This window comes from Varanus komodoensis, unplaced genomic scaffold (assembly GCF_004798865.1).
Source record: "Varanus komodoensis strain SLA01 unplaced genomic scaffold, ASM479886v1 scaffold42, whole genome shotgun sequence".
Lineage (NCBI taxonomy): Eukaryota > Metazoa > Chordata > Lepidosauria > Squamata > Varanidae > Varanus > Varanus komodoensis.
The window spans coordinates 2758404-2780192 of record NW_025335972.1 but is presented as its reverse complement, the minus strand read 5'-3'; the positions used below and the strand labels follow the sequence as shown (position 1 = coordinate 2780192).

The window sequence follows — 21789 nt, the reverse complement described above, 5'->3', positions numbered from 1 at the left end:
AATCCCAGGGTTGTGAGTATGTGGGAGGGGTTATGTCCCAGTGAAAAAGTGCAGTGGGTGGCATTGGAGCAGCTGCTCTGTAACACGGCCCCTCCTGTATCCTAGTTTCCGCCATCCCAATATTGTTGAGTTCGCCGGTTACTGTGCTGAACAGGGATACTTCTGCCTTGTTTATGTCTTCTTGCCCAAAGGCTCCTTGGAAGATCATTTACATAAACAGGTAAGCAATTGGACTGTCTGTCTGTCTTTCTGTCTTTCTAATGAGGTGGGGAGTTTTTTTTCTTTGTTTTTTGTGGGTTTTTTTGGTTTGGTTTTGGTTTGTTTTTTGTTTTTGTTTTTTTGGAGAAATAAGATCTCCACCACCCTGTGCTCTGACTTGCTTGTTTTGTTCCTCAGGTTGGTCCCTGCCTTTCCTGGGCCCAGCGGCTCCACATAGCAGTGGGCACCGCCAGAGCCATTCAGTTCCTGCACAGTGACTCTCCCAGTCTCATCCATGGGGATGTCAAGAGGTGAGAGGGAAAAGGATGCATTTCCCAGTAGGAATGTGATGATAAAGAGATGTGATTTTGACATAGCTGGGTAGATTGATTGTTTTTTGCACATCCCTGCTCCAATTGGGAGAGGAGGGGATTACTGCAAGGAAGCAGGGAAGGCAATGGGCTTTGTATTTGCACACTGCAATTTCATGAAGACTAGGCCAAGTGCAGAATCTGGCTTCTTGAAAAGAAAATCAGATACATATAGAACATACTTATTCTATTCTTTACAAGCTGTGACAATATCCTTGGACATATGTGGACAACTCCTGCTGAAATTGCAGAAGTCAGCACAGTCTGCACAAGACTTCCCACAGGATGAGGGGCAGACTTCCAAGTGCTCGGCCTAACTCCATACCACTCACCATGATTAGCAAAGCCTGAAGAGTAAAAGAAATCAAATTACTCTGCAGACTAAAATAAATTCTTCAGACTTGCTCAGTCTGCCTAACTGATGCAAGTTTCTGAATTCAAATTCTAATTTAACTGTTTTCAGCCCAGAGTTCACCCATGCACACATGCTCAGCAGGTCCATACAAGTGGATATACCAGTTGCTTCAGAGGAAAAAGAGTGAGAGAAAATGTTTCCACTGAAGTAACACTATTGCTAAAGGCCTGCCTTGCTATAGGAGTCTAGAGTCCTAATCGTAAATGATAGTCTCCAAAAAAAGAAAAGTCTTCCCCTCCCTGGAGGCCTCCAAATGCCTTATCTGTAACTCCCGTAATTTATAGCCAGCATGAACATTGGCCATGCTGGGAGTTGTAATACAGCACATTTGGAGGGTACCAGACTGGGGAAGTTTGGCCTAAATATTAAAAACACATTCACACACAAAAGAAAACAAATGGAAACTCCCTTGTGTTTGTTTCCTAAAATCTCTGTGTACAGACATGTTCTAGGTCTGCCTGTAATAGGGTTGCACAGAAACTGAATTTCTAGGCATTTTTTAATTCAGCTGCTAGAATTCTGTGCCAGTATGATCATTGTGTTAGGAATATTGGAAGCTGAATTCCAAAACATTTAAGGATCCACTTTTTGCTAACCCATTAAATAGATTGCTAGTGCTATGGAATTGGAAGGGATCTTGCCACAACTAAGGGAGTACAAATAGGAGAAGCAGGAAAGTCGTTAAGTAGTGATGGTTAGACAAAATGATACATTTGGCTTAATTCTCAGGCTTGGCATTATATTGGATTTGTTTGTAATCTGGTATCTTAAAAATGAAGATAGGGCAAGGAAATTTGCTAGGCACACTTTAGCCATTAAAATCTACATTTCCATTTCCAAAAGCAGTCCACTTTCCACCATTCTATCCAAGAATTAAAGAGAAAAGAAATAGAGCATAAATAATAAAGCACTACTAAAGATAAAATTACCAAACATATAAAAGGAGAAGCTTTTCTAAAGAGGATTCAACCGAAAGCAGAGTGTGGGAATATATGGTAAATTCTCTCAATGGAGGGATGTAAGCACTGGGTCCCACAGGGATCTGAGTTGGGGGCAGTGCTTTTTAAGTTCTGCAATTATGAGTGACCAATTAACTGGCCAGATTGACTGATGACACCAGATTATTTAACATGGTTAAAACAAAAAGTGATTGCAAAGAGTTCCAAAAGGATATCTCCAAACTGGAAGAATGAGCAGCAAAATGGCAAATGAAATTCAGTATAAGCAAGTGGCCAGGGCGACTTATTTTATATTGTCAATTTGTTGTATGTATTATATTTTAATTTTATGTTGTGAGCCACCCCGAGGCTTCGGCGAATGGGGCGGCATAGAAATGTTTTAATTAATTAATTAATTAATTAATTAATTAATAAAGATGAGTTTAAAAGTGGACAGGACAAATTCATGAAGGATAGAGCTATCAGTGGCTACTAATTCTGATGGCTGCATGCACCCTCCAGTATCAGAAGCAATATGCCTGTGTACTATAGTGTCTGAGGAACATGGGCAGCAGGGTGCTGTTGCCCTCACATCCCACTTGTGGGTTTCCCGTGGCCAGCTGCTTGGCCGCGGTGTGAGCAAAATGCTGGGCTATTCTGTGCGCCCTGGGTCTGATCTTTTAACAGGGTTCTTTTGTTCTTATGGGGTGGGCCAGGAAAGATATAAAACAGTTTTGTTACAGTAATTTTAATTAGTGGCTTTCAGCATGTGTTTTCTAGAGAGGCCTGGGGCTCCTCTCACTAAGACAACTTAGCTCCAACTGTCAATCTCCCACTGCAGTGTGCAGGCATTGAGCATGCTTTATTTTATGCACCTGGTTTATGCCAACAGTGAGGACCGACAGGCCTGAGAAGTGCATTGCATAAATTTATTCATTCATATTGCACACTTTTATATTCCACCTCTCACCCAGCATGGGACTCAAGGCAGTTCATAGATAATGTTCCCAGGTGGGAACAGGGCCAGCTTTAGGAAGGTAGCTGCTTCATTTGCCCGGGCCCCTTATTGATGCAAAGCACATGGAACCAATTCCAAAACAGACTGCAGTGCATTAAACTGCTGTGGCTGGAGTTTAGAGCCTCTTTGGCAGGGGAATCAACTTAGGAAGAGTTCCATGAAGCTCACAGAGTTCTCTTGAAAGCCATTGAGCTTGCAAAAAATGCTTTAAGACACAACAAGCTGGATTTTCTTTTTTAAGTTTGTTATTGGATGTGATGTCACATCTGGAACCATGTGACTTAGTCATTAGCATAGTGCTAATGTTCAGAAAAGTGTTGCTATGAATAGTTTTTCAGTACCATATATTTTGTTGCGTAAAAGGTTTTTTTGGCTTAGTGTCCATGAAGCTCTGCGCATTTCTAGGTGCCTTAACTTCTCCTGTCCTCCTTAGCAAGCACAAGAAACTTTGGCATGTGCTGTACTTTGGAACATGCCTGGCCTAAGAATTCTAGTTATCTGAAGTCCCTGAAAAAGCTTATCTTGCATATCCACAATTGCCACAAATGCAGAGTCAGGGCTCTGGTTCCACAAATGCCCACAAATGCCCAGAATATGGTATTGAGCACAGGGTTCAGCTCTGCAAAAAAACCCTGGCCTTTATTTCTCATTCACTAAGTGCCAATCCCTTTTGAAGGTATCCTTGAAGGTGTTTGGGCAATGCTTGGCACAGTCTCGAGAGGCACAGGGGTTGCTGGATTAAAACTTCTGTGATCAGAGGGTAGGACTTCAGTGCCCTGTAATATCCGCCTGCTGCCCACCTCTCCTTTTAACTATCAAGACCATTTGAAAATAAATGGATTGAAATAAGAGCAAGTGATGCCAAACAAGAGAAAATATGCAGCATTTCGCCTTTCTGCTTACAGCATCTGAATGACTTTCTGGTCCATATTGCACAGTAACAGGATGAAGAGTTCAATCAGCTCCTTCCAGAGAGATGTCCTTGACAAGACTGATTTTTTAGATGATTATGCAAGAGGGTATGTCTAGGGACTGGATGTAATCCTTCCTCTCTTCGTGCTATCTGCAGCTCTAATATCCTCCTGGATGCAGTGCTCAATCCCCGGTTGGCAGATTTTGGCTTGGCACGGTTCAGCCGTCGACCAAAGCAAGGAGGGATGAGCAGCTCACTGGGCCGGACCCAAACTGTGCAGGGCACGCTGGCCTACCTACCCCCTGAATATGTCCGGACTGGGACACTTTCTACTACTATTGATGTTTTCAGCTTTGGTGTGGTGAGTAGTATGGAAATGGGCGAGAGTGCCACAAAAACTCTGTGATGGGGACTGGTTGTCTAGAAACTGGAAGGGTCCTCAAAAAGCCATAGCTCAGGAAGTTCTTTCGAACATGTACTTGAAATCCTTTTTCCTTCTTGCCCATTCCCTAAATAGCTAGACCGAGTTTCCATGCACACATGCCCGCTACTCTGTTACCCTGTTTACATGCATGCACATGCACTTTCTTACACACACTTTCTCTGGGCCTCTTTCTTGATCTAGGTTCTTTGTCTTCTGAGCTCCTGGGAGTCCTGCAGCCTTCCCACAGTGGAAGAAGGTTGTCCCAGAGAGAACTTAATGAGTTGGAAGCTATTCCGATAATTCAGTGTTGTGTAAAGATTCAAAGCCTTGGAGGGTTTGTTATCTTGAGGAAACACTTGTATGTGCTAACTGTAACACTGTGTATCAGTTACACCTTCATTCTACTTGCTGGCTTATTCAGGGACAGAACATAGAAACCAGGAAAGAGCAACTAGGGGTTGCAAGTGTCCTGTCTTTGTGTTGTGTCTCTTCTCTCCTTTTCTTCCCTTGTTATGCCCTGCAGCTCTTTTAAACCCCTTCACTCTCCATCCCACAGGTACTATTGGAACTCTTGACTGGAAGACAACCCATGGAGGTGGATTCTCGTGGACGCAGCAAATACTTGGTGAGCACCTCTCCAGTCCCTCCTCCACTCCAGTGCTGCTCACTTCTGAAGGTGCAGCTTGTTCTGGCACTCGTAAACCCTCCGGCCACCCCACCCTTGGTGGATTCCCCACCTCCTGCTTTTCTGACGGGTTGTCCACATTTTGGCCTTCAGAAGGATCTGCTGAATGAAGAGGAAGAGCAGGGAGCCCAGCTGCAATCTGCCACGATGATTTCCAGTTCCTTTCAGGCAGCTCAACTTGGCACTAATCTATACCAGAAGTACGTGGACCCACAGGCCAGGCCCTGTCCAGAGCAGCTGGGCATAACCCTGGGCAAGCTGGCTTGCCAGTGCCTCCACCCACGAGCCAAGCACCGCCCCTCAATGGCTGAGGTAGGTGGAGTAAAGGGTGGGATTCCTGAGAGCTCCTCTAAGTTTCAAATCTGAGGTGAAATTCTGCTGCATCAGAACCTGGGCAAACCAATTGTGCCTTTTTCCTCCTCTGTGAAATTGGAAGAGTAAGGTCCTTTATGTATACTGGTGTTGAAATGCTGTGTTTTATCTCTAGATTGTTCATAATACTTTTTCTGTCCAGTCACGTTAACGATTGACACTACTCACATGGGCTAATCATGTCTGTCTGCATAAGGTTTGTGTGCGCACATGCACACATGTTTAACAGTTGCCCAGTGGTTCATTTGTGCTGCCTGCCCCTTCCTCTTTGGGATGCCTTCTTACCAACGGAACATAGTCGCATCTTCTTCGGTGCAATGTCAGTTTTTTACAACTTCTTAGTTATCAGAGCATCCATAAAGATCTATAACAGCTGAGCCAATAACCTGCATTTGGCACAGCTTCCTTCCCTGCTTCTCTCAAGTTGCTCTGACTTGCGGTGTGCACATTGCCCAAGCCACTGTTGTTCTGTAGGTCTTTAATTTGATAGTACACCTGTCTCACCCAGACCAAAATTATGCGCCCTAATATATACCTAAAGCCGGCTTTGTCTTTGCAAATAAGTCACTCATAATTGCTATTCATCTGTTATTTTTGTGGCGGGGAATCCGGGTTGTAAGCCACCCATCATCAAAGCCATCTGTGTCCTGTAGCTGGATAGTATGTCCAGCTGTGTTTTGTGGAATCATCATTGCTGTGTTTGCTGTGTCATCATTGTGGAATCCCATTTCTCAGCTTCTCAGAAATAAAAGCCTGGAAGAGCTCTGTGTCCTGGCTTTTGGAGGGCTGAATTGAGCCATGGCTGTGGCTTTCAAGGTATTTTCAGTGTGATTAGATTTTAGTCTGTATGATTAGAAATGCAGTCTTTACAGCAGCCTTCCCCAACCTTGTGTCTTCCAGAGATGTTTGGATTGCAGCACCCAAACTTCCTAGTCAGTGGCCCTGCTGGATGGGAATTCTGGGAGTTGCAGTCCAAAGGCCTCTGAAGGCCACCAGGTTGGGGAAGGCTGCTGTAAAGACTGCATTCCATAGGGCCTGTGTCCCGAGGGATCCCATAGTTGGTCCCGTCTGTGGCAGCAACATCAGACCCAGGACATCCAGCCAGACATGTAAAGGTTTGTGGGGGGAATCCCTGGGAAAAACCAGAGGAGGCAGGAGTTATTTTTCTGTCTTCCTTCCCAGTTTTTCCCTCCAGGCCTTCACCTCTCTAGGTGCAGCAGTAATTCCTTCTGCCCATCAGTTCCACAGAGCTGATGGGTATATATGGCACTGCTCCTAAAGTACTCAAACCATCATTCTTGTGGTTGGGTACATATACCAGTATGTATCTCCCTTACCCCTGCCCCATGTTATTCCACATTATTTTGACTCCTTATTGCACCCATTTCTGTTGTTTTCTACTGTGTTGTATTTGCCACTGCCTTTATATGTGGTGACTCTTCCTGAAGTCCTGTATAAACATTGTGAGGAAGCCTTTTCAAGTCAGCTCATTTACGTGCAATCTCCTGCCCTTCCACGGCTAGCAGTACCGTATGTCAGCTTAATATTAAAGCAGGCCATGGCATAGACAGTTATTGACTCTAGAAGGGAATGTGACTTCTCTGGAAGGAGGTTTGCTGGCAATTCTGAGAGAATGACTGTGCCCTCTTCTTATTGACTATAACAGAGTAGGGAGGAAGCTCAGTTACTTACCTCTTTTCCTCTTTTGAAGGTGTACCAAGAGCTAGAGAGGCTACAGCTATCCCTATACGAGGAACCCTCTGCCTCCTTGCTACCCCTGAGACAGGTACACACTCCACAGGAGGATTCATACTCTTCCAGGCCTCTCAACCAGCCTGAGGAAAGTGATGAAAGCTTGGAAGCCAGCTTGGAACTCCTGAGCTACAGAAATGCGCCCGGAGGAAATGTCTCTGTAGGCCACCAAGGTAAGATGTTCTGAGGGCCACCTTTTCCACACACCTGCACTGTGCCCCATGGAAACATCTCTTGGTTACAAACAAAGCCTTGATTAACTATTATGGAACAAGGACATTTTATTTCTAAATTATTGTTATCAGCTGATGATCATAGGAATATTATCACTATTCAAGAGACTAAACAATTCTTCTAAGCTTTTATTTGGAGCCCTAAGGGTTGTCCCAACAGTTCAAAAGTTTGTCTAATCAATGCATGAAAAGTGAAAGGGCAATGTTTCATTTTTAAGTGGGGTCATGACTACAGTGCAGAGTTTAGGGGCACCTGCTTCTAGAGTTTGTTCATGCAACTGTCATTTATCTAGTTCTGCATGGCTGCGTGCTTTTCCATCTGCCTTTTGCAATCAGATAAAAAAAATGGCACAGAGTTAAACAGGTCTGCCACCAACTACATGTGTAGTTCTTGGCTCTGTGGAATGGTTGGTTGTAAACAGGACACAAGGACTCCTGGTTTGTTCCCTAAGTTCTCTACTTAGTGCAGGGAAGAACCATTGCCTGAAATCCTAGAAAACTACAGCCATTTAAGTGTACACAATACTGGGTTAGATGGAGCAGTGGTTTGACTTGTTATGAGGCAGTTTTATATGTACAGAGGATGTCACTCTTTTGGCATCTGAGCTTTACTCTGAAGTGCGTGCCTCTTAGCTACTTCTGAAGAATGATGGCTTGTTTATTTCCTCTTTTTCACCCTGCTAGCATGCTGCTTGCTTTTTCTTTTTGTGCTTTTCTTTCCCAGCCTGGCTACCTTGTTGTGTGGCATCCCCAATTATCCAGTCATTCCTATCCCATCTATGATTTAAAACCAGCAGTCTCAGTCTCACTGCTTTTATTTACTAAAATACTTTAACCTTATCTTTCAATACAAGCTTCTCAAGGAAGTTTAAAAACATCGCATTTAAAAACATACAACTAACAATAAGACTACAATACAATGACGACAGCATCTAACAGTTGTACAGCAGCAGGAGTCAAAACAGAGGAATGGCCTTTAAAAGCCCAGAAAATGAAAAGTCTTTTTCACTTACTGCCTTGGACACTCTGGACAGCAGGAGGGGGTTCCCTTAAATAAGTTGCCACTACCGAGAAGAACCTATGTGTAATAGTCACCCACTTCCATTCAGAAGGTGGAGGCACCCAGAGCTCGGCCTCCAGTGATGACCTTTGCATCTGAGCAGGCTGCCACTGAATGGTTGGCTACTTTCTCTCTGCAGGTGACTCTGCCCCTCAGATAGTCATCAATCCAGCACGGAGGCGCATGATGGAACGGCTGGCACTCTACCATGAGGGGGCACTTGACAGCCTGGGTGTGCTTGCCTCTACACCCTCAGGGGAAGGTAACCTCCCCACTTTTCAAGTACCACAGTTGGAGGTTGGCAGTAGGCTGTCTTCAGAGCGGTTTTGTTGAATTAGGGGGCAATCCTATGCAAGTTAAGAGAAAAGCCTACAATGACCAGCATGCTCCAAGCAGAATAGGCATTTCCTTTCTAAACTTGTATAGGATTGTGCCTTTAGGGAGTGCGGTTTTTAAGAATGGAAAATTTAGTTCACAACCCCATTCCAGCCATCTGTGTGTTCTGTAAACCATCCTTTGGTCTTTCAATGTAGAATCAAAACTGTTAAGCCAGGCTATCTGTCGGATTGGGAGAACCTGTGTGTGATGCAGCAGTAGCATCAGTCTTGCCCAAGGTCTGCATCAGTTTGTGTTGAGACATTTACACATAGAACCTAAAATAGATGGTGCTAGTCCCTGTGACTCTGAGCATATGGTATGCAACCCAAGAAGAGCTCTGCAAATGGGACATCTGATGGCATGAAAAACAGGGGAGCAGGTGCATTTCCCTTCCCTACCATGCAGAAACTCTACATCAAGTATAAAGTCTACATAGAAGTAATGACTATGTTTTGCTTTGTGCCCAAGACTGACTGATTTCTCCCTCTGTGTCTTCATGTGGGAATATGCTGCAGAGATGGAGTCCTAAATATCTATAAAAACAATGCAGACTTGCACCTGAAAAGGTCTCTAGACCTCATGAGAGAGTGGGGAGAGAAAAGGAGGCCTTGTTCAAGGTTTGGCGTTCCCTTCCAGTATGGATAGCAGCCCTTCCTCAAGGCTTCCGTTCTATCTTCAATTGCTCCTGTTCCTTGTCTGTCTCTTTGTGCCTGCTTGACAAAAATGTTCAGGCTCTAAAATCTCAGGTCCCTCAAAACAAATCAAACAAGCTGACCATCATCAAAAAGAAAAATCTGAAATCTAAATGGTGGTATTGGGTTTTGTTTCCATGTAGAATCTGGGCTTTCTAACTAACTAACATATTCCTACATAGGCTTAGGAAAGGTCAGAAGCAAGACTAGAAGAACAAATAATGGGGGCTTGAGGTATTGGTAAAGTTTCCTTTGGTGGGGTAGCAGGAGAATCCTGAATTCTTGATCTGCTTCCAAATGAAGCTGGGGGGAAAAACAAATCTAAATATCTGCAGGATCTACCCTTGGCTGCCTCCTTTCCTCATAGACACTGAAGAATTGGCTCTGAAGTCTGTTTATCAGATCAGTAAATCTACTTCTTCTGAGAAACCACTGATTGAACCCTGTTCTCCAACTAAAACAAGGTCAAAGTATTTAGCAAACTGCCTTTGCTAACATATGCTCCTTTTATTTGTTGATGTCTGATCATTCCTTCCCTATTCTTGTAGTCTTCCCATAATGAGATCAAGAGTATAGAAGGAACTGGTCTACACATGCCAGCACCAGAAACAGAGATATGAGCTATACTGTCGCCCTGCCTATTTAACTTATATGCAGAGCACATCATGAGAAAGGTGGGGCTAGATGAATCACCAGTTGGAATTAAGATTGCTGGGAGAAATATCAGCAACCTCAGATATGCAGATGATACCACTCCGATGGCAGAAAGTGAAGAGGAACTAAAGAGCCTCTTGATGCAGGTGAAGGAGGAGAGTGCAAAAGTTGGCTTGAAATTCAACATTAAGAAAACTAAGATCATGGCATCCGGTCCTCTCACTTCCTGGCAAATAGATGGGGAAGAAATGGAGGTAGTGACAGATTTTATCTTCCTGGGCTCCAAGATCACCGCAGACAGGGACTGCAGCCAAGAAATTAAAAGACGCTTGCTCCTGGGGAGGAAAGCTATGGAAATCTAGACAGCATACTAAAAAGCAGAGACATCACCCTGCCAACAAAAGTGTGTATGGTCAAGGCTATGGTTTTCCCAGTTGCAATGTATGGCTGTGAAAGCTGGACCATAAGGAAGGCTGAGCACTGAAGGATTGAGGCCTTTGAACTGTGGTGCTGGAGGAGACCTCCTGCGAGTCCCCTGGACTGCAAGACTATCAAACCAGTCAGTTCTAGAGGAGATCAACCCTGACTGCTCTTTAGAAGGCCAGATACTGAAGATGAAACTCAAATACTTTGACCATCTAATGAGAAGGAAAGACTCCCTGGAGAAGAGCCTAATGCTGGGAACAATAGATGGCAAAAGAAAAAGGGGACAGCAGAGAATGAGGTGGCTAGATGGAGTCACCGAAGCAATTGGTGTGAGCTTGAGTGGACTCTGGGGGATAATGGAAGACAGGAAGGCCTGGAGGAATGTTGTCCATGGGGTCGCGATGGGTCGAACACAACTTCGCGACTAACAATAATAACAACTTCTTGGAGGAGGGAAATGGACAGTTATTTTTCTCTCTGCAATGATGAGGACTAGAAATTTGGGTTTGTTTTATCTGGAAGGTTGAATTCCACATCTAGGCCTGCATTCTGTGATGATTGAGAGCCTTATGGATACAACCAGAGATCCATCTTGCCCAGCAACCTGTTTCCCACCATGGCTAATTGGGTGCTTCTGGGAAGTCTAGGACCAGGGTATGAAGACAATGGCTCTCCCCTTTTCTGCCTCACCTATAAGCTTATTGGCTTAGAACAGGGAAGTTCTTTATCTGTTTAGTGATTGTAGCTCATAGCAACTGATAGACCCTTCATCCATCTTAACGCCCCCCCCCCCCCAAGCCATCTAAGTCAATAGCCAAGCTCACACCTTGTGGCAGTGTGAAGAAATGCATCTGTTTTGATTACTGGCCCATCTAAACTCATACTGTCTAGTCTGACTGGCTAGTCTCCAAAGTCTCACACAAGCAATGCAGAGGTCTCTCCCAGTCTTACTGCTAGAGATCTTTTAGGTTGAGATTGAACATGCTTACGAAGCCTCTGCTTTCCACTGAGCTGGGAGCCCTCTCACCCCACCATAACACAACTTTGTCTGAGAATTTAACCCAGGACATCTGGCACCCAAAGCATACAGGAATTGCATTTGTAGATTAGGTGGGCAACCAGAGGCCTTCTAGATAGCATTAGATTGTAATTCCCCTTTGCTGTAGCCAGTTTAACCAATGGACAGGGACCATGGGAGTTGCAGTTCCCACACCTGGAGGGCACAAGTTGCTCACCCCTGCTATGGATCAGTGAGGCACACAAATCCATGGAGCAAATACTGCAAAGCCAAAACCATGCAGGTTTGTGGTTCTTCCCCACTGCTGTGATTTCTGTGTTCAGCTGTGATCTGTACAATCATGGAGGGACTGGAGAGGTTCTCCTATCATCACAGAAGGAAGCTTTTGGCTGTAAAGTGTCTTTTCTCTCCTTCCTTCCTTCCAGGATGTCCTGTAGAGCCTCCTCGTGAGCCTGAAGAGAGTGACGAATTTGCGTAATGCATTTTATGGACATAGAAGGATTAAAGTTCTCACAGCGCTGATGGCACTTTGCAAATTACAGGGCCCACCCTGCCTGGAATGGTGTATGGCGCCATCCACCCTGCAATGCACAGGTGTTTCTGCTGGATCCCAGTCTCAGGCCAGCTCCGTGGTTTGAATGGCGGGGGAGAGTTGCCACTGGCTCCTGTGTGAGTGGGGATTGAAACTATCCCTCAAGACTGGATGGATGGAGGGGTGTGTTCATGGATTTCATACTCCTACAACCCTCCCCACAAAGGTTCCTCACTACATACTCCTTTTCTTTGAAATGATACAATAAATAAAACATTTTATATATTTGTAACCCATCTGTGTCCTTCTAGTGATAGATGCATGCTTCTCCTTTTTTCTTGACATTATTTGTGAGTAGTTATAAAGCAGACTGAACAATCTGCCTCTTTATATTTCCCCACTATAGGAGATGAACAGTGGAGAAGAACCAGCCCTGATCACTCAGGGCCCTCCCTAGGCCGAGAGCCAAGGTGGCAGAGTAGTTAGAGAGCTGGATTGGGCCTCAGGAGATTTAAGCTCCAGTACCCACCCAGTTATACAAGGAACAGGATGACTTTATTTTTACATTTCTACCTCTTTGTTTTTGCCTCTTGCAAGATCAGTGAGGCAACACACATAATCCTCCTCGGACCTCAGGCTCTTAGGCTGGGAGTCTGGCTGGCCCAAAGTCACTAAGTGAGCATTATGGCTACTGCCTACACCACAGTGGCTTTCTTTAACGTTTAAATCTTCTTTCCTTCTCCTTCCAAATATTAACCATCATTTTATTTGCATCCTACCTTTCCACAAATGGTGCCCAAGGCAGTTTTGTTCACTGAGGTCAAAACGGACTAGCTTTTGAAATCATGGTTTGAAATAAAGCTGAAATAGCATGGTAAATGCTAAGTGATAACCAGTGTTAATGCAAAACCAGGGTTAGCACTGAGAAGGGAAAAGAAATTGTGTTGAAGAAGAGACTGAGAAAAGGAAAAGGTGCACATCCCTGAGGCTGGTTCACAAATTGTTCAGGGCTTAGGGAGCCAGTAGTATTTGCACAAGGCCCAAATGGGAGGCCAAGCTGGGGTAGAGCTGCCTTGTCTTGAAAGTGGGTCATTTTTAGAGCACGGGGGCCTGCGATCCTTATGGAATAGTCTACCTAGTAGTGTTCAGTCAGAAATGTGAGTATTTTTTCAGTCAGTATACTTAAGCAAGCTGTCTTATGCCGAGACAGACTATTTGCCCATCTAGTTTCATTTATGTTGACCAGAGGTAGATTCAGAAGCATTTTCCGTGCCCTTCCTGGAGATGCCAGGAATTGCACCAGGGACCCTCTGCATGCCAAGCAGGCACTTATGGTTCTTGTCTGAATGGCTGTATAAACAGAAAGTGGGAGTTCCAGAGCGTCCCTGAGCTAGCATCACCTCGCCTGCATGTAGGGAGAGCTGACACCCTGGGACATTTCGGTGGCTGAATCAGAAAAACCAAATGGCAGCCTCTTCTCTCTGATATGGAGAGACTACCCTCAGCTTGGTTGCCTTTTCCTTGCAAGTGAAAGGCAATCGCACTAAACTATTCCTGATAGACTTTCCTATCTGGTCTGATCCTGTTTATGAAGACATGGTGACTCCTCTGCAGAACATAGTAGGAATTCTTCTAGAGGACTTCTAAATTGTAACAGGCCCAAAAAACTGGTGAACTCTCTCTTATTTCTGTGCCTTTGACTGGCTTCTAATCCATCTCATTTCCTTCTTAAAATCTAGGTTCTTTACTCATTTACTATGTGGCCATGGTAGGGGTTGGATGCAAATAAGCTAATCAGAATTTGAATTCAGATAAGATAGTGATGATTGCAGGATATTTTGATTGAAGGGAAGGTGGTAGTGCATGAAAAGCAAGTACTTATAACATGACCTCTTCCCAGTTGTCCCACAGAAGTAGAACATCTGTGTGCCCTTGGAGTTGGACCATGGCATACAAATATGAGTGTCAAAAAGAGGTTAATTGGTCACTACAATACAGAGTTTTGGAGTCTGTATACCACCTTTCCCGAAAGCTTTGGTGAACAGGGCAGCAGATAACTCAATGTGCAGTGCCAAATAAAAGGATGAGTTCCTGTTGGGGATAAGTAGAAAAGGGTGAAAATCAAACTGTTATCAAGGATAGCCCTGCTAGAACAGATTGCAATGACCTAGTCCCAAGGTTAGAGGTGTGAATCACAATTGCTGCTTCTTGACATAATAGATCGGGGATGGGGAACCTCAGGCCCAGGGGCCAATGCAACACCTTTGGGGTTCTAGTATGGCCCTACAAGTTTCTCCAGATGACCACGGCCACTTCCACCATCAATTTTTGTTCTTTCCCAGTTTTTGTGTGTGCTTTGTTCCTATTCTAAATGGGATAAATGCTTCTCCCAAGGCTTACTAATTGATAATAAAATACACTGGTATTTTTGGTTCCATCCTTTTCAACTCAAGCCCCGCCTACGACTGAAGTGTGTCCACCAAGAACTTCTCTGGAATTGCATTTGTCACTTGGAAAGAGGGCTGAATTCAAGTGAAAGATGTCAAAGGCATCTGGAATAGATCCTTAAAAATGTGAAAAGCAAACAAGCAAGCATTACAACATGATCATTCAGAGCTACCCCAAGAATGTGAACAGGGCCTGCACAAAAAGTAGGCATGGCTGGCATCTGCTGAGAATCTGCCTCTCATCAGGGGCCCACTGACAAGAGCTTGGAGGGGTTGTCCCAGTTCTTTGCTGCTGCAGTTTGCTTGTTCACCTGTCTCCCAGAAGTAATGAGAAGGAACAGTAGATGCCCCTACCTGCTTTCTTGCTGGCTCTCTGCCTGCCAAACAAGCAATGGGTAGGTGATGACAATCAAGGAGAAGAGCATAGCAGCAGGTTACAAGGCAGATTAACTGAAGGAGGGTGCCCATGGAGGGTGTCTTACTGAAGGGCCCTCAAAAAACCAAAGCCCATCAAATTCATTGGTTGTAAATAGAAAGGAGATGAAACAGACAATATAGACACTGACAATATAGTACTGGCCTCCCACTGCTTTTCCAAAACAGGCTCAAATGAGCTGCTTTGGACTTTGAAGTCTGTACTCTCTCTCAGCCTAAGATTCCATCTGGAGTCTGGAAGTACTTGCTGATTATAGATTTTAAATCTGAAGCAGTAAATGATCTCCAGTGTAGAAATATTGATTTCCTATGTATTTTCAAAATAAATCTATGATGTCTTTATTACTGTTGTTCAGTCCCCTCTACTGCAGAATGAGAGATTAAAAATGAACTAGAAATACATCCTAGAAAAATTGTGTGGTTCAAACTTTACAGTACAAAGAAAAGGGGACAGGTGCTATAAGAAATAGCTTATTCTCTTGCTCCTGCCAGTTTCCTTCCTAAGGGGGAAACTGAAATTCTGAAACTTCAGAGCAGTATTTGACCCTTGGTACCCTTTGAAGACCATCACCTCCCTGTTATTTCATCACAACCATTCAGATCAATTGAAAGTACTTAAGTTGCTTCTCTACCTTATGTGTAATCTTGTGAAAGCAGCATATACCTGCAAAGGGGACTTTGGGCTAGGGCAGGAAAGCAGGTGCTTTACTAACACCTCTATATCTCCTTGCACTTTTAGAGAAACCACAGCAGTTTTTTTTCATCAGCTTTTTTTTTTTTCCCAATCTGAAAATAGTACATCCCCTACTATTATTACATCAATAGTTTGCCCTTTGATAAGGTTATGAACTGTGGCTTATGAAGCTTATGTATTAATTAACTGAGCTTGCTGAGCATTTGCTTAATTGGGTAAAGAAAAGAAAGGCACAATGGAACTGCAGCACATCACAGATTTTGGACCAAAAGTGGCCAGTTAGCCGGCGGAAGAGCACCCACTGTGCCAGTTCCTGATCCCACAGTTTGAGACTTACAAAACCCAGGCAAGAGATCATCCCCAGTACCATGATCCAGAACGAAGTGGCATTGCCCAGATACCTCTGCACTTTCAACACTCTCCAGACAACAACAAGTATATGGCTAGTCAATGCCAGCTCAAAACCTTGGGGGTGAAACAATGCCAAAACATAGCTTGCCAGTGAAGTCATTTCCATGGCCAGAAAGGTGCCAGTTTGCCAACCATGCTCCAGAAAATGGCACCAAATGGCAGTCCAAGCAAAAATGGGCAGTGTCACCCACTGATCCAAGATGGCTGCCCAGTGATGCTGTGTCCAGAGCCGAACCCATTGCACAGGCCCATATGCAAGGGCCATGAGGGCAAAGACCTCCTGAAGGTAGTATGTGTGCCTGCCCTTGTCAACTGAAGGTAACCAGTACCAGCCCAAGAGTATGTAGGCCAAGTTGACAAAGCAGTTGGCAGGCATAGCCAAGACAGCGGGCAATCCTGGCACAGTAGGTTCTGCGTAGTGCTCATACCCAATGTCGGTGTGGACGCCATCAAACACTCCCGAAGCCACAACTCCCACGCAGAGCATCAGACCTCCAGCCACATGCAAGAGTGCTCTTCTGTTCCCTAGTTTTGAAGCACTGCTTTTCAAAGCTTTCTGTGATTCTCTCTGCACAGCTGCTGAGTTGCTGTTGCACTTCCTGCTTCGACGTTCCATGGTTTGCTTGTGTGCCTGCTTGCTTGCGTAAAATTGGTAAAACAGTATGTTTTGACTTCCTTTCCTCCAGAATGCAAGGTGTCACACAGTTTAGAGAGACTACAGGGTAAGCGGGAGATCGGACATGGTGCCAAGTCTGAGTTTCCTGTTCCGGTTTGAATTTCCTGTCCCACTTTGATAGTTTCAATGAAAAAGTGTGAGTATTCATGGCAATGGGAGATAGTTTATACTTTGATGCTGCAGGTTTCATGCATTGCTGGCTTTTCCCCCTCCCACCACCGGCTTCAAGTGCAAGCCCAGCCTGTTTCCTTGGCAGCAGCACTAGCCAGGCTGCTTCCAGCGTTTGCAGCTATGAAACAGCTGCAGCTGCAGGATTGGCTGTCGGTGACATCACTGCACAGTGGGGGTGAGGTTCTTTCCTTCCCAAGATCTTGTGTTTTGTAACCATGGGGATAGCCAGAGCCAGACTCTAGACTAGATGGTCCCTTGGGCTCTGACCTGCAAGACATCCTGTACTTCAAAATACCGGCTATGTTATTGCAGAGAGAGGCTGCAGCCATTGCTTTAAAAGAACCTCTGTAGTACAAATGCCAGCTTTGCTGCAACCATGTAGCACAAGACTTTCTGCCCCCTGTAGTTTAGAAGACTGTGGCAGCAGCCAAAACAAAGTTTGCTTTTTAATATAATTCATTATTGGAAAAAGGTTTTAAAAGTCACTGCAAAATGCCTGATTATCAGATTCCTTTGGATTTGAAGGTTATATTAATATGGAATCTTATTCACTATATTTATATCCTACCCTTCCTCTAAGAAAGGTAAGCCAGCACACATTTTACCCTTGCGTCAAGCCTGTGATGTAGGCTATGCAGACTGACTCTCTGTCTTGCTGGCTGGCCCACAGTCCTTCAGTGAGCTTCCTCACTCAGTGAAAATTTAAACCTGTGACTTCTTTATGCTATTATCCAGAAAGTATCTAACCTCTGAACATTTCTGGTTCTCTTAAAGGAGATCTGAAAGTTTTTTCAACAATTTCCAGATAGGTAACCATGTTAATCTGCAAAAACAGGCTGACCATTTTGTTTCAGCATAGGCTTTTGTGAACACTATCCACTTTGTCAGAGACACAGAGTAATAATCTGAAACTGGCACACGCACACACAAACATACACTGTGGGGAGTGGGGGGAGGTAAAGAGTTACACAAGCTCAGGGAAATTTATATTGTGCTGTTGAAGTACTGAAATGCAAGAAGTACGGACAGTGAGGATTAAGTTGCCATTCACAGAAAAGTTATTGGGTGATAACTTGATTATTGCAGTAGTGAGCTAATTAACTTATGTACTGTGATAAACACAAACCTTTGTCTTTATTGGAACTACAAAGAAAGAGGTGAATCTTTTGATAAATTGCACTTCAGCCATTTCAAAGGCAGATATCAAACTGAAATTCCTTTGTTCAAGACTGGCCCCTTTAAGGTCATTGATAGAGGGTCCTGGACAATTGAAATCTTCCCCCACTGTTTTCTCTCAGTAATCTTAAAGCTGCCAGAGAATTTAAAAGATAGGCAGCAACCTAAAATTGCTGAAATACACTTAACAGGTTATATATTTTGCAAAGAATGCTCTGACTTGGTAGGTAAAACCCTTTGCCACTTGCTTTCAGGTGAAAAAAATACATTTGAAGGATAAGTGACAGAAAAGAACTAATCTTTTTGATTGCATGAGACAAAAGCAGATTGAGGCTCTGAGCACAATTAAAATGCTGGATGTGTATGCATCCTTTAATGCTAACACAGAGTTTCTTGTAGTTTTCTGTCTATACCTATGTGTATTCAAGTAGGTAGAAGTGCCAATTCCTAATAGTTTCTCTATATATCTTCCTTTTTCCATTTGAATACTATTTGCCATCTGCTACTCAGCAGTAATCTACAGCTGCAGGGTTAGATATGCCTCAGCATACAATCCTCACCTCACAAATTAGGGCAGGAAATCCACAGTCGTAGCTGCACCTGCAATCAAGTATAACTTGCCGAAGTTGGAGGGGGGAAACCTAAGAGATCTATTTGATGAACCCCCCCACCCCAAAAATTGTGTGCACCATCAGATGAGTATCTTGAATATTTCATGGACAGGGTTGCTTCCCTGTTCCTGTGCTTTGAACAGCAGCCTGACATTTAATAGATGAAGACTGTTTGTGGCATGGAAATAGTGGACAAAATGAATTCTTTTGTATCTAGTTACTATTAACAGTATAAGAGTAAAACATGAAAAGTCTGACAACCCTATGCTTAAGGAGCCTGCACTAGGCAAGTTGACCTAGTGCATTTAAATCCTCACAAAATTAAATTCCCAGCATAAATGCAAAACTGATCTCCCAACCACTCACCAGGCCACACTCATAAAGCACACTTGACAATGGTACCATCACAAAGGACAGAAATATCTCTACTTACAGGAGAAGTGTTACACTAAAAAGAAAAATATCACTATCTTCTTATTATCTATAATCCTTACAACTTAGCCCATCCCTTCCCCCACTCTGCTTTTGTTTTATGACATTTAAAATATTTTCTACTAGCCTTTCATTTTACACAAATGACTGAAATAGTATCATTTCAAGATCAGAAAAAAAGAGAAATACCAAAAATACTCCCTCTTCCAGTTAAGTTATAGAAGTGCATCGCATTTTCAATATAATGAACTTATTTCTAGTAAGAATGCGATCAAAGTAATTTTCTTTCAGTTCCTGAGTCACTTGCAGCATATAAAATGCCTCTCTAAAACATCGTGTTTCTATAGCTAGCGAAAAGGTAGATACCTACTCTTAAGTGGCTACGTTTGATATGTGAGTAAGCAAAGAGAAAAGACAGGAGGAAGTGAAACGGGAAGGTTGTTCAAAGCAATTCTATCGGAATAACTTTCCAGACGATTTAACAAGAGGGAAGATGCACGTCTTAAGCTTTGATCCTGGGTTTTAATAAAAGAATAATACCCCAAAGCTTGCTATCGTGTGCACTTACCAGAGAGAAAGTCCCACTGAACGCAGTTTTCCAATACGCATGCACAGAACTCGGCCGAACATTTATTATGCATATATTTAATAGGCTGCATCGCAGCGCACTCCCCTGCATGTTTACTCAGAGGCAAATCCTGCTGGATTCAGTGAGACTTACTCTCAGGTTAACATACGTAGGATTGTAGCATTTTTACAGCTTGCGAGGTCACAAGGTGAACGAAACGGTAAAGGGAAATGCCGATTTCTCGTCTATGGTGGCGAAAACTTAAATCCACCCATATCCGGGTCTTCATAGAACGGCACAGAAGCCCGGGAAAAAAAGCTTGACGGAGAAAATGCGTCCGCGCCTGCGCGTTGCGACCAGCGGTTACCCGTACGCACGATTTCCGTACGCAGGCGGTTCCAAAATAGCTCTAAAGCGAGCTACTAAGTGTTCTCTCGCCCATAAGTTCTTCTGTACTCGGGGGAAACTAGTCCGCCTCAATTGTATTTCACTTCTAGAGAGCGCTCTCCTAGCAACCGAAGAGGTTTCTAAGCGCCATCTTAAGTAAACACATCCGGATAGTCGATAGTGGCCATCTTGATGGCCGGTTACGCTCTTACTCAAGAGCTTTGGTCGCCATCTTGAAAAGTTAGTGTCATCACAGCACCATGGGGATTATTACTAATACGCCATATTGGTTCCCGCCTTCTACATCCGGGTAATTTTATACGTTAACGCCATCTTGTTGGGTCGCTGATCTGGATGGTTCTCGCCATCTTGGATCCATTTTAAGAAGCGCCAGCCCTAGATTCGACTGCCTCCATTTTGGATATCCCCCTTGTTTACGAAGCCACTCTTAAGGAACTGTATGTCAGCTATTTTGAATATCCGGGAATTCAGTGTTTCATCATGTTTAATTTTTCCTGAGCAGCAAGCTACATCCGGGAACTGAATATGGAGGCTATTGAAAACTTAGGGAGAAGCCATCTTTGGATAGAGTTCCGCCCATCCGGGCATTCAAGATGCAGCCATCTTGAATGTGTATCCGCAGAAGGCACATACGGGCATACTGAAACCGCCATATTGAATCACATATTATACGAGACAACTATCTACGGGCATGGGGGAAAGACACTATTACGGTCCATGAAAGGGAGGCGGCACATCCGGGAAGTTTATGGCGCCATCTCTGTTTTCTGTGTTATGACAGTGATAGGAAAGGGGGTGGAACCAAGATGGCAGCTTCCAGGAAAGCATGAAATCTTAAGATATGATCACTCAAAGCACTATATGCGACCTGGCGAACTCCAAATATAGTAATCTACCTATTTAAGCTCCTGAATCTGAATCAGGAACGAGGAAAGCACCGAGAAACCCCGAGAATTATTTTCAAAAGAAAAGGAAATCCCGGTTTCGGGCATGATTATGAGGAGCACTAGGTGACTCTGGAAATCTAGACTGTTAGCTGTCATGTGAATGGTATACAGGCAGACATGTCTTTTGTCCTTTGCATATAGAGGAGTGTTCAGGTGTGACTGCAAATCAAAAGCCAGGTTATTAGAGGATCTCATTTTTAATCAAATATGGCGGCGCCCATACGGCTGCTATATAGTACAGAACAGCTGAGAGGGAAGTGTCTAGCGCCTCCCCAAAGTATTCGTGGCTCGTATTAGCGGGCAGGGCGGTTATTGGAGGGAACAAGGTTTTTTTAAAAAGCAAGAAGGCGGGGCTTCCTATTCATTATGGCGACGCCCATATAATATTCAGCTTGGTACACGACTTACGGTTGGAATGCCACTTAAGGGTCGTATTCAGTTTGTAGTAATAAAAAGGAGGCAAATGCCACTGAGAAATAATTTCCTCTCAATAGCACCCAGAAAAGCAAAACGAGGAGTTCGAAAATCCACTAACATGGCGGTGTCCAGGCAGCCCTGCCCACTGAAAATGGCGGCGCCCTGGTGGGAGGGGTTCCGTACAGAGGCCTCGTTTTGACTCCGCCCATCGCCGCTGCCGAGGAAGAGAGACTCCTCACAGGCGCAAGATGGCGGCTCCCAGGGCGGCGTGAAGGCGCCTGGAGCCCGCAGCTTGCCCATCGGTGCCGTACAGCGGG

The 21789-nt window shown here is 44.2% G+C and overlaps 2 protein-coding genes across 9 annotated transcripts in view; one reads left to right on the top strand and one right to left on the bottom strand.

Moving 5' to 3' along the window:
• The window catches only part of IRAK1 (interleukin 1 receptor associated kinase 1), a 29719-nt gene extending 17348 nt beyond the window's left edge, over positions 1 to 12371 (top strand). For 2 of the 6 annotated variants that reach the window (XM_044443491.1, XM_044443495.1), the window contains exons 7-13: positions 106 to 220; positions 397 to 509; positions 4010 to 4214; positions 4834 to 4902; positions 5056 to 5274; positions 7046 to 7259; positions 8519 to 10186. In XM_044443491.1, coding sequence (XP_044299426.1) covers positions 106 to 220; positions 397 to 509; positions 4010 to 4214; positions 4834 to 4902; positions 5056 to 5274; positions 7046 to 7259; positions 8519 to 8712 — 1129 coding nt within the window. In that variant the 3' untranslated portion in view covers positions 8713 to 10186. Of the gene's footprint in view, positions 1 to 105; positions 221 to 396; positions 510 to 4009; positions 4215 to 4833; positions 4903 to 5055; positions 6151 to 7045; positions 7260 to 8518; positions 10188 to 11972 lie in introns of those variants that run through there. The other 4 variants (XM_044443493.1, XM_044443494.1, XM_044443492.1 and 1 more) reach the window with 4 other exon arrangements.
• Positions 12372 to 12463: 92 nt separating this feature from the next.
• Positions 12464 to 20233, bottom strand: TMEM187 (transmembrane protein 187). Of its 3 annotated transcripts, none has more exons than XM_044443505.1 (2): positions 19701 to 20233; positions 12464 to 16748 (listed from the first exon to the last, which is right to left on the bottom strand). In XM_044443505.1, the coding sequence occupies exons 1-2, from the start codon at positions 19809 to 19811 to the stop codon at positions 15834 to 15836; spliced, it is 1026 nt and encodes a 341-aa protein (XP_044299440.1). In that variant the 5' UTR covers positions 19812 to 20233; the 3' UTR covers positions 12464 to 15833. The 3 variants fall into 3 exon arrangements, with proteins under 3 accessions (XP_044299440.1, XP_044299442.1, XP_044299441.1); XM_044443507.1 differs by having other exon boundaries at positions 12464 to 16854; positions 19854 to 20233; XM_044443506.1 differs by having other exon boundaries at positions 12464 to 16854; positions 19701 to 19765.
• Between the last annotated feature and the right edge of the window lie 1556 nt (positions 20234 to 21789).